The sequence below is a fragment of the Anolis sagrei genome, chromosome X (genome assembly GCF_037176765.1).
Source record: "Anolis sagrei isolate rAnoSag1 chromosome X, rAnoSag1.mat, whole genome shotgun sequence".
Classification (NCBI taxonomy): Eukaryota; Metazoa; Chordata; class Lepidosauria; order Squamata; family Dactyloidae; genus Anolis; species Anolis sagrei.
Window position 1 is genome coordinate 48,355,032 of NC_090034.1, and position 12,135 is coordinate 48,367,166.

At 50.4% G+C, this 12,135-nt stretch overlaps 1 protein-coding gene across 6 annotated transcripts in view; it reads right to left on the reverse strand.

The window, feature by feature from the left end:
* Positions 1–12,135, reverse strand: part of OSBP2 (oxysterol binding protein 2) — a 46,252-nt gene that overhangs the window by 15,084 nt on the left and 19,033 nt on the right. For 4 of the 6 annotated variants that reach the window (XM_060785326.2, XM_060785332.2, XM_060785328.2 and 1 more), the window contains 9 exons: positions 11,419–11,669; positions 2,743–2,935; positions 2,532–2,652; positions 2,109–2,175; positions 1,837–2,001; positions 1,482–1,727; positions 1,183–1,303; positions 871–974; positions 145–240 (listed from right to left, as the gene is read on the reverse strand). In XM_060785326.2, coding sequence (XP_060641309.1) covers positions 145–240; positions 871–974; positions 1,183–1,303; positions 1,482–1,727; positions 1,837–2,001; positions 2,109–2,175; positions 2,532–2,652; positions 2,743–2,935; positions 11,419–11,669 — 1,364 coding nt within the window. The other 2 variants (XM_060785331.2, XM_060785330.2) reach the window with 2 other exon arrangements.

Consider the following 12,135-nt stretch of genomic DNA (forward strand, 5'->3'; position numbering starts at 1 on the left):
TCCTCCATGATAGACATACAGTCAATCACCAAGGACCTGTGAATAACCTTGTGGAGGAACTAATGATGAGTAATTAAATTACTTGTAATTCACGCCTCCCTCCCCTAACCAAGGGTATATGGAGACCTTCAAAACAAGTTTTACCTTTCGAGGGACATCTCTGGAGAAGTAGCTGTAAGGAGTGAATTTCAGCTGGCATTTGTCTTTTGATTTGTGGTTGATGATTTCGATATCCCCAGACTGGGACAAAGAAGAGAAGAGGGAAAGGAAGTTAATTTGGTTCTGGCCCAGGCTACCTGTCCGAACGTACCTTCCCCTACGAACCAGCTCGGAGACTAAGATCATCTGGGGAGGCCCTGCTGTCAGTCCCACCTGCCTCACAAGTGTGACTGGCGGGGGCAAAAGACAGGGCCTTCTCAGTGGTAGCTCCTCGGTTGTGGAACTCCCTCCCTAGCAACATCAGATGAGCCCCCTTCCTACTAGGCTTCAGGAAGAGAGTTAAAACCTGGCTCTGGGAGCAGGCTTTTGAAAATTAGGGCAATGCAGTATGTCGAATATAGAATTACGTGCAATTTGACCTTGGAATGGCCTTCGAGCTTGAACTCTGGAAGGCATGTTTTTAACTTTGAATGTATTTTAAACGTGTCTAATATGTTGTAATTTTAAACTATTTTAAGGTGAATTTGTTGTTTTGAGGTGCTGTGTATGTGCCACTGTAAGCTGCGTTGAGCCCCCCTGCAGGGGTAGAGAAAGGCAGAGTATAAATATGGCAAATAAATAAATAAATAAACAATAAAGATCAGTGCCCCCAATAGCCTGTCAGGGTGGACTCTTGCCTTGGACCTGGCCTTTTTGGTCCCCTCTACTGACCTGGTCAATCCAGAGTTTGCCCACAATGATGTTGTGAACTGTCGAGGTCACCTTGCGCCACACGTAATGGTTGCCACTGGAGTGGAATTCCAAGTGGATGGCACCTGCGAGACCAAAGAGAGGAAGAATGGCAGAATTCGGCACTTCCAGGACAAAGAGCTCCAAGGAGGGGAATGGGATACTCTCCCCTTTGCTGGATCCAGTTTTCTGCTGTGATCATAAAGGAGACATCACTAGTTCTCCAAAAAGATGGTCAACTGGCAAAAGTTTGTTGGCAGTCGCCCAAAGAGCCTCAACGGCTCTGTCACTCACCCAGTGGCATGATGGAGAGGTATTTGCCCCGGAACTTGCTGGCAATGGTGATTTCCTGCCATAGCGTCCAACCGCGCTTGGAATAGACATGATGGGCAGCAGCTGGAGGATGGTGACTCACCTGGGAGAGACAAGAAGAAAGGGACCCTGATGGTTTGGCCTCCAGAAGAGGAGCAAAGGGAAGAAAACCAGGTCCACCACAAGCCACAGACCAAATAGTGACCCCAAGGGCCTTGGCAATCTGCTTGGAATTGTTGGCACTGCCCACAGTATCCCACGTGCCAACCCAGCTGCCTTACCTGCTCACAGAGGGACCGGAAGCCCATCTCATCCAGGCGATCCAGTTCATAGGTCTCCCCCAGGAGTGGGTTGAAGGGCTTGGCCGTTCGGTGGACCGTCGTGGAATATGAAGACACGGAGAAGGCGGCCACAAAGCACATCTGCTCCGCGGAACTCTCGCACTTGGCAGCTTTGTCCAGCAGCTCGTGGTACTCCAAGTCCTCCGTCAGCCGCTGCAGCATGGAAAGCGGCTCGTTGAAGTTGACCTGTGAGGGAGAAACCGGAAAGGATGGAACTCAAACGGAAGGAATGTCGTGCCTTCCACAGTGCTTGGCCCACTCAGTCCCCCAAAAGGAGCAAAGTGACCTCACATACAGGCATGGGGATCTTGGAGAGCTCTTTGCCAATGCAGTTCTTCATGATGCTCCAGAGGTTAAGGCTATAGTTGGGCTTGTCTGGGATGCGGGTCCGCCGCTTCTTCTTGGGCGCCACATCTCTGCCCATCGAGTCGAGGGTACTTTGGCTGGAGCTCTCAAACACCTGGAGAAAGAGGAGAGGGAAAGGGAGGGAAAGGGATGGTCAAACCCCAAGGCATTTGAGGACCATTCAGTCCACGACTGAGCCTTCTGAACTGCCAATACACTTACGCTATCCTCCAGGTTCCAGTCATCAGCACGACCTTCACTGGACCGGCTGAGGTTGCTGCCTGTGCGCCTACAGAGAAGACACAGGGCACAGTGGCAAGTGAGTGGCACATGGCCAGTAGGACATTGGGCCCAGAGAGCATCACAGATAGGAAGCCACTCCAATGTGCCAGTTCCCAGTGTGGCATTCTTACCAGCCCAATCCCTAGAGTCAGGGGGCTGGACAGTCAACCATGGGTTTTCCTAGACAGCCGTCGGCAGCATCGGAAGACTTGGCTAGTTGCAGGAAGTAACCCTTGAGCCCAGCAAATGGGCCAGGAGGGAGGAACACCTTTCAACACACTCAATGGAGCAAACACCAACCTAGCCCATTTTCACCAGGTTTGGGCCACTGTCAACAAAGGTGCTGGGGGGGAGTAAACCCACCGGTGTTTCAATGGATCCGCAGCTACTGTGATGAAAGCCTGGGCATCCTCCATGGCATCAAAGTACTCCGTCTCCTCATCTTCGTCGCTGGCTTCCCCTTTCACACTCTGCACGCTCCCCCCTGACACAGAGAAAGGGCCAGGTGAGCCATGTCCACATCTCCCGCCATGTGGGCCATGTGGGGTATTTGGGGACAAAAGGCGCACCTCACCTTTGGAGACGTGGCTGCTGGTGTTGGAGGTGTGGGAGGGGGCCCCCCGGCAGGCCCGCTCCAAGTGGTTGTGCTGTTTGGCCAGCTGCTCAATGGTCTCCTCCAGCCGGATGCGCTGCTCGCGCTCATGCTGGAGCACCCGCTGCCATTTCCGGCTGTGGGTGTCGGCTAACTCCAGGAAGTCCCGACAGGCCTGGGGAGGGGGTGAGATTAGAGGTCAGCAAAGGCCACCAAAACCCCGAGAGACACGGCACAGTTGCCATACAAGTAGCCCTCCCTTCCCCTTGGGTTCAGTACCTGCTATGAGAGAATGGCAGTCAGTAAAATGGGTAGGCAAATCATGGTTGGGAGGGATAGAAAATAACAACAATGATATAACTGGGCGACTGACTAAGGGTGGTAACTGACGCTGACTGTTTTGCTCTCTGCCGTGTGAAACATGTTAGTGGAGCATTCCCAAGACGTGCCTCTGATGCTAGAGGGCCGCACATACCCTTTAAGGCTAATAGGGTTTGACAGTCAGTCTTCAGCCTCCTCAATGGATCCACAGAGGAGAAAGACGGGCCCCCAAGAACTGTCAGCCTGTCTTTCTAGGGCACACAGACGCGGCTGCGATCTAAAGCCAGTCTTGCCAACTGTGCCGCCTGACACGTAACCTGGCACCAGCAAAGCCTTTCCTTGCCTCTGGACACCATGCCCACAGCTCCAAAACCATTTTTTAATAATTCAGGAGAAAGGGCAGATCCATTCAAGAAAAGTTTGATCTGTTTCTCAGGAAGGTTAGGGACTCAAACGCACAATCATTGGTGGCTTAAAGGTGCAGACAAATGTGGAATAATGGGACATAATGGGAGAGAGTCTCTTTTCCCTATCTAATCTACTGCGCCCCCCCCCCCCCAAAAAACAGCATTGTAATTCTTGCATAGAGGTCTTCTGCTGAAGAACGCACTTTGTTAAACCCAAAGCTACCACCCACCTTGCCCTCCATCTCCAAGGCAATACAATCGATGACTTGCAGGCCACCTATTCATCATTCGAGATTTATACTCCGGAGTAATTTGTGGACAAATATCCATGACCTTGTTTCTTCCGTCACGTTCCAAATGCCTTCTTTTCCTTTCTCCCTCCTTGCCCGGGCATTCGTGTGGCTTCATGGGCCAGAGCGAAGTAGTGAACCAGGACAGTGGAGAGACGTCTCTGGAATGATTGGAGAAGCAAGGCCCTTTTGAAGTGGATCAGTGGGTGGGCAGTGGGCTAAGCCCAGCCCCGGGCCCAGCCTGAAGGGGGACACTACATCCAGACGCATCGGGAGTTTGGTTAGGCCGGGTCGCAGGACACAGAACGGACCATGGAACGTGGACATGTGATCTTACCCTGGTTGTAGACGACAGCCTCCAAACTCAAGGTGACTGAGACAACTGGGCAATCCAAGCATGGAGCCATTCAGGAATCCCACTGTGCCACATCCTCCCTTCAGCAAGTGAAAATACAGCCAGGATGTCACTTTCCTCCTTGTGGAAATTGACCAGAAGCCTCTTCTCTTAAGTCAGAGAATACTGTGCTTCTGTCTCCGTGGCCAAGGCATCAAATTCCTTCCCCAAATGAACGTTTTTGGCAGGATTAAGACAAGTGGCTGACCGAACAGACCCAAAGGTGTAGTGCCAGAGATTCAACAGCAGCAAGCGGGAAAGAGAAGCCTCAAGTTTCCAGTTATCAGCACCAAACAGCCATGGGGCTTGAGGATCTGGTCACTGAGGAATATCAGAAGAGCCGGAAGACCTTATTTATTTATTTATTTATTTATTTAGTACACTTGTATACCGCTAATATCTCAGCCTAAGTCGGCGACTCATTGCGGTTTACAGCATTTAAAAACAACAAAATTCCGATTAAAAATATAAAACACATACATATACAATACACAGTATTGGGCCACCAATACAGACCAATGCATCTCTTAAATCAAAATCATAATCCAATTTCGTTGTCTGTGATTGCCAGTCCTTGATCAGAAACTTCATCGCATCGGATTAGCCGAATGCTTGCACCTTCAGCACCTTGTCCTCAAGAGGACTGCTTTGTGGTTGCTTCCAGCCATGAAGACACTTGCTCCAAAAGGGAAGTCCCTGGGACTTCGGGGCCATCATCTTTCATTCTCAAGGAAGAGTGAGCAAAACATGTGGTATCAAGAAACCATCACCTAGCAATGGCATGGCAACCATTGGGCAAGCATCTTGGGTTTCCCATCTCAGAAAGGGATGGATACACTCATCCCTAGAGAGGCTGGTGACCCATGATGAACCCATGCCGGGTTTTAGTCTGAACTTTAAAGGAGTTAGCAAACCAAAGTGCTACTTAGACTTCAGAAGCATGGATAACCCTCTGAATCTTTCAACAAGTGAAAGCAGCTGCGCTGCCCAGAAACAGGAAAGAAAGACAGCGGATGAAATACTCCCGTATCGGCGGAACCGACGCATGGGGTTTCACTTCTTTGTAAACCCATCGTCCTGGTCTTCTCTGTGATTTTCCCTGCAGCCCAGAGACAAGCAGAAAGGTCTTCAGGAAAGCAGGTCAAAACAGAGAAGGAGAGCCATGTGACTTTTTAAAAATAACCATGCCGAGCCCGGTACGAGACCATCTGTTTGCTGCCGATAAGAGCCTCGCTGTCTTCCCAACCCTGGCACAGAAATGCCGCCGAGAAACAGAGCAGCATCCAGGCATCCGTCGAAGGGGAAATGGCTCTGCCGTCACAGCCCAGCGGTTATCAGGAAGCCCAGGGCCTTATCTGCGCTCCTTCCTCTGTACCTGTTCTAGTCCATTGATGGTTCAAGTGCTGTCATTCCACAGTGTAGATAGAGGAACTTCACCTCCCAAAGGGTTTTCAGCCTCGCCCTCCATGCTGCTCTTGGTGCCACTTCAATTTTGCCTCTTTCCAAACGTTTTGCCTCTGAGCACCAAAAAAAACGAAAGAAGGAACAAGCACCTGAGAGCTTTCTTGAGGCTCGACAAAAGGCCAGCATCCGTTCGCTTTCATGCCTTCACATTTGTTCTCTCTGGGTGGGGATGATCCGAATACATTATTTTATGCGGGGAGGGGTGTGTGGAGCAGATCGTATGAGTGCGTCCATGGGTTTAGGGGGAGAACGAGATGAGGGGGGCAAGAAACATCTTGCTCCAAATGGGGTCTTGAGTTCAAATGTAATTGTTAATGCCAATTGAAGCTGAGAGGGTGAATCAATGGGTTGGCTTGCTGTTGCTTGGGTTGGGACTTGCCCTTAAAAATGCCTTCAGGACACAAGAGCAAGGGATGTGGCAGATGGGGATATGTGGGACCTGACTCAGTGTTTCTGGCCCAAGACGGTCGGGTGGCAATCTCTCTCTTAGGTCAAAAGATCCCAAAGGTGCCTCTGATCTTGGAGACCCCGGTGGCGCAATGGGTTAAACCCTTGTGCCTGCAGGACTGAAGACCGACAGGTCGCAGGTTCGAATCCGAGGAGAGGGCAGATGCTCCCTCTGTCAGCTCCAGCTCTCCATGTGGGGACATGAGAGAAGCCTCCCACAGGGATGGTAAAACATCAAAACATCCGGGTGTCCCCTGGGCAACGTCCTTGCAGACGGCCAAGTCTCTCACACCAGACGCAACTTGCAGTTTCTCTAGTCAATCCTGACACAAAAAGCAGCCTGGCCTGTGTTGGGATTCGGAGGAGAGACCACCAAAACATCCCCGGCCCGATTTCAGAGGAAAGAAGGGACCAAACAACCTCTGAGGATCCCAGCCCTAAGATAACCTTCCATTGGGTCACCGTAAGCTGGCGGGAGACGTGAAGGCGCATGCAGCTTGGCCTCGGGAAGAACAAATGTGTGCATTGCACAATGTCAATTATCCCAATGTTTAAAAAACCAGGAGGCTATGTAATGTTCAGATGGCCGTCCCTGAGTGACATTTCTGAAACCTGGCAAATGAAGCCATGAGGAGCCGTTTAACCAGCCACCCTTGTGCCTCCCATCCTGCCATTGCTCCTTTAGCTCCTGAACAGGGAAATCCCAGTTTCAGCTCCTCTAAATCCTACCCAGCAGGGAGAAGCCGGGGAGCGGGTGTGAGTCCACCCATGCAACTTGCTGGAAGATTAGCCAAAGAACAAGGGCAAATCCTTCAGCAGAGCTTATGTTCAAACACAGCTGCTGTCATCTCCTTGTTGCTCCATATTTAATGATGATTTCATTTTCCCCCTGAAAAAAAATCAATCAACTGAGTGCTCTTTTGTGAATCCATTTCTTAGCAAGGGGTGGATTATGCTGCCAGAGAGGACGGGGGAAAGATGGCAAGGAGGTGGGCATGGGGGAGAGACAGTCTGATGATGATGATAAGAATACAACAACAAAACTTTATTTATATACCGCTCTATCTCCCCAAGGGGACTCAGAGCGGTTTCCAAGTAACATAATCAATACATAAAAAGTAAACAACATAAACATAAAATTAATAAGACAATATAAGCATTAAAAATCACAATAGCACATATATATTTAAAATAATCCTGCCTGTTCAAGGCAATTTAAAAGGCCGGGCCGAGGCTAGTGCAATTTGCAGAGGGCCTGGGAAATTAGGTAGAGTCTATGGCTGTTTATTTCTGGGGCCTAATAGGAGGAAGTAACCTGGGTAAATTGGTAGAAAAAGATATGGCCATATTCAACAGTATCTGGGATTGAGCTAGAACTAGTCATTCTTAAAGGCTTGTTTAAACCACTAGGTCTTCAGGCTCTTATGAAAGGAGGGGAGGGATGGAGCCTGTCTTATTTCTCCAGGAAGGCTGTCCCAGAGGTGGGGGGCTACCACCGAGAAGGCCCTCTCTCTCGCCCCACCAACCGTGCTTGTGACGGTTGTGGGAGCAAAAGGAGGGTCTCTCCGGAAGATCTTAAAGTTCGCGCCGGTTCATAGAGGTTCATAGAGATTGCAAAGATAGGCAGGGCCCAAACTGTTTAGGGCTTTATAGGTCATACCCTGCTGCTTGAATTTGGCTTGGCAGCTTATCGGCAGCCAGTGAAGCTGTTTTAAAAGGGGCACTGTATGCTCCCTATAGTTTGCTCCAGTAAGGAGCCTGGCTGCTGCCCGTTGCACCAGTTGGAGCTTCTGGGCTGTCTTCAAGGGCAGCCCCACATAGAGCGCATTGGAATAGTCCAATCTGGATGTAACCAAAGCGTGGACCATGCTGGCCAAGTCGGAATAATAATAATAATAATAATAATAATAATAATACATATGCCTCCTTCCCCATGTTTCTGTGAGTTCTAGTACCATTTGGGGAAAGGGACCCAGGTCAGATCTAGTGCTGACGTGCCTTCAAGTCACATCGGCATAATGGGGTTGACTTATGACAACCCCATACATTTCATAAGGTTTTCTGAGGCAATCCCTTCCTCTGAAATGTTGCCTTTGGCCCCTGGGATTCCTTGTTGTCAAAGCAGCCAGCAGCTCAATTCGTAGCATTCACCTTCCTTAATCTCCATTTAGAAACTGCTGACTACCCAATGAACAAAATAAATGGCAACAGCGTTTGTACAGATGCGACAGGGCAAGCACAGCATTTTTTAAAACCTCTTTCCCATTAGCTCCAATTCCACAGGGCCCCACTCACTTCCCTGGAGAGCAGATCTAGATCTAGATCTATGGCCCTGCAAAACAATTGGGCACAGTTTGTTGCATGTGAGGAAGGGCACACATTGACGTTCGAGGAGATTATAACCCAGTACTGTGAAAGTGCCGCTATTTTGCTTTACTTCCGATAGCTGTGGAATCCTGGGATGTGCAGTTGGGGGGAGGGGGCTATAGAAATCAGGCCCTATTAAAGTACAAATCCCAAAATTCCACAGGAGGTTGGCACAGCAGTGAAAATGGAATAGCAGGGCTTTCACAGAGCCGCGTGATAATCTCACTAGACAGTCACTCTGTGGACTTTGGGGTCAGGCACAGCATAGGAGGCCAAGGGGACTTGGCACCCATTGGTGTTGGCATAGGGCTGCCCACTTATGCCAAAGTGTCAGAGAGGGACTTGAAGGGCAAGCCGAAGGCCTCAATGGAGAGCCTAGTTAGAACGTTGTCTCCAAAAACACATTATCTCCTCCCTCTTGAAGAGGGCCAGCTGAAAGGCTGGGTGCCCTTTCAAAACAGCTTGGCAGATGCTTAGGAAGGAGTGCCATTCAGTAAATGTTCAGCAGGACGTCTGTCAGGAAATCGGTGAACAGAAGAAGGGAAGAAGCAGCCGTGATTTCATCAGCCGTTCAATGCACAGGCTTTTGTGCTGCTGTCAATGGCACATCCACATTCATTTCCAGGGAAGAGTTGCCTTCTGCCCTCGGTGCCAAGGTGTTTTGCTCTTCTCTCTGACATTGTGAGATGCCAAAGCCCTATTCCTTCTGTCTGAAATCATTCTCAAAACACCAACATCTCTCCCTCCTCTTATGAGCAAGGCTATGTCTTGACCTGGCATTGTGCTTGGTTTCCGATTGAGAGATCCCACCGATGCCATTCCTTGGTCTTCCGCCCACGGGAGCCGCAAGCAAGAACAAAAAGCATGGAAGATCCCACTGGTCGGCTTAGGTCTCAACAACACCTGGACACAAAAGCACTGCGAGGGGCCCAAAAGCCGAGGCATAATTTTGCCAAACCCCAGAGAGACAAAACATGGACAAACATGGATACCCCGGCAACGTCAGAGCGGAAATTATTCAACTGGGAGTCATAACAATGAGAGCTGGAAAAGCCTACTGCGCTGAAAGGTAAACATTGCCATAGCCAATTTTCTCAGAGAAGAAAATTCAAAACAAAGAAGGCCTTTGCCTATAAAGGCAGGTACAGACATCAAAGCAGGGATCAAAATGATATTCAGAGGATCACAACTATAAGAATGGTTATTTTGGTTTTTTCTGCAGAGCATTCCAGCACTTCAGTGACCTGGAATAACCTTGTATTGGCAAAACAGAAGAGAGGCAACTGGGCAGCTTTCAGCCATTCAGCCCAACTACGAACCTCTTGGGATCCAAGGGGCTCACCTTCCCGTACCTTCCCCAGCTCTTTTCCTCCATTGGGCCCCCTCTTCCCCACATCCGGTCCTCGCCCATGCAGTCCCGAAATGGCAGGCAGCGCAGCTATTTTTATCTCCAGCAATACAGGCACCCCCTCCTCTTTATCTCCATCTCTACCGGGGAGGATTTGCATAATTGGATCATCGGTGCAGCACACAAAACACCCCGCTGAAGACCTGGGAACTTTGGGCTGCAAAGGCAACACTCCAAACGCCGAACCCATGCAACCGTGGCAGCTGCCAGATCCAAAGCAGGGAGCAAAATGGAGGCGGTGCTCTGCCACTCTGCTGCAGATGAAGACCTCGGGAAACAAGGCGACGGGCAGGACCTGCACCTCCACACCTAGAACACCCTGCCTTCCTCTCACCCACAAGCAGGCACACAGACTTACACGGAGGATGCTTCCAGCCAACGCCTCTGCTTTGCTGTGCTGCTGTACGGCTCCCAGGCTCGCACTGGCAACGGAGCAGAAACCACCTAAGCCCATCCCAATGACGATGGGCGATTTCAATGCCAGCCCCCCTCCCTCCTAGCTCCGACCTGCCTTCCCAATTCGGCCAATCGGAGCAGAATTGAACACAGCCCCGTAGGAACCCAGCTTCGTGCCAATCCAAACCTCCCGATTAGCAGGAATCGGGGAGCAAGAACATTGGGACAAGTGGTGGGCAAAGGTAAGAGATGAGTGCAACCCACATGAGAAATTATCAATACCAGCTCTGCCAGGGAGGCCTAGCCATTTCCCCGCTGCAATGAGTTACCCAGACTGAAGGGGCACCAACAAGAAGAGAAGCAGGATTGGTATCCCAGCATCAGGGCCAGCAGGATTCTGGTGGGATGCCAATACCTGTCAATGGCCCACCATGGTAGGAGCCACTATTTGCTGGACGATGGGCCACCAATTCCCAACTGTGGGTTCTAACCTAATGGAGGAGGGAAACTATGGTGCCAAGCTTGGGATCCAAAAAGAAAGAAGGGGTTATAACTCTGGGAAATAATGGTGACTGTCTATATTGGACCACAGGCCTGAAATCCACCAGTGTCCCAATTCTTCCAGCATACCCAGGAATCTTTTGGGGCATATGCCTCAGAAGTGACCTGACCACCTTCTTGGTTGCACAAGAACAAGAGTGGCAGCAATGGGGGGAAAGGGCCTGTTTAGTTCCAAACTGCCCTTGCCCTGAATGCCAAAGCATGATGGGAAAGTACCTGTGCCCTTCCTAGGTTGCTTTGGCTTGCAGGACAAACCCAAGGAAACACTGGTAGCCTGGGCAGCTCAGGGATGGTCTTCTTGGCCCACAGCTGACCCTCCTAGCCCTGTTTGTCCTGTTATTGTTGCCCTGGCATACACAGACTAGCAGAACAACAATGTCTCAGAAGTGGGTGTCTTCTAGGTCATGCCCTCTGGGTTTTCAGTCCATCCCTCATATCAAGTCCAGCCTGAAACCAAGAGTAGATGCTCTGCCCCACTGGCTTCAGTCCACCAGGTGTTGAGCTCACCCACCCCAAGCCCTATGCTAGACCACCCAAGATGCACGCTGGAGACAAGGCCACCAAGAGACAGACCAGACCCTGGCCCAGAAGAGCCCCACTCACATTGATCATAGCATTGGAGGTGATGCGGAAGAGGGTGGCGCGCTCATTGACAGCCTTGATCTTCTCCCCACTCTCAGCCGGCAGCTTGAGGTTTTCCAGCTCACTCAGGGAGCGCTGGAGGGCCGCCCCGTGTTTGGCCAGCAGGTCGTTGCAAGTGCTGAGGTCCTCCAGCTTATTGGAGAGGTTCTTCAGCGTGCCGTGCAGCTCGCTCTTGTCAGACTGCGAGGCCGGTTCCTCATCGCCCGAATCATCTGCGGAGGGAGGGAGGGGAGACAAAAGGGTTGCTATGGTTACCAGCCGGGCAGGCGGCGCAAAAGTGGGGAAGTGGTGCAAGGCCCAGTATGGACACTGTGAGAACTGGGGTTCAAGGGAGGTTGGGCAAGGTTGTCCTGGATGAGGCTTTCCAGACCTGCTCACTGCCCTTTAATACTGTTATCCTACCATGCCTTTGTGCAGAAAGTTACCTTTGTTCATCACTTAGCATAGCCATTATTATTGTTGTTGTTGTTGTTGTTGTTGTTGTTGTTGTTATTATTATTATTATTATTATTATTATTCTGTAACCCGCCTCTGCTTGTGGCGGGTTACAGAATAAAAAAGATGGGCACTTTCCAATAAAAGTCATTTTAAGTCCAATTCAATGGCCATTCAGGGATTCCAAGTATACAGCACTTAGGATGGGTCCTGAGATCTCCAAACCAGAAAACACTCCTTTGT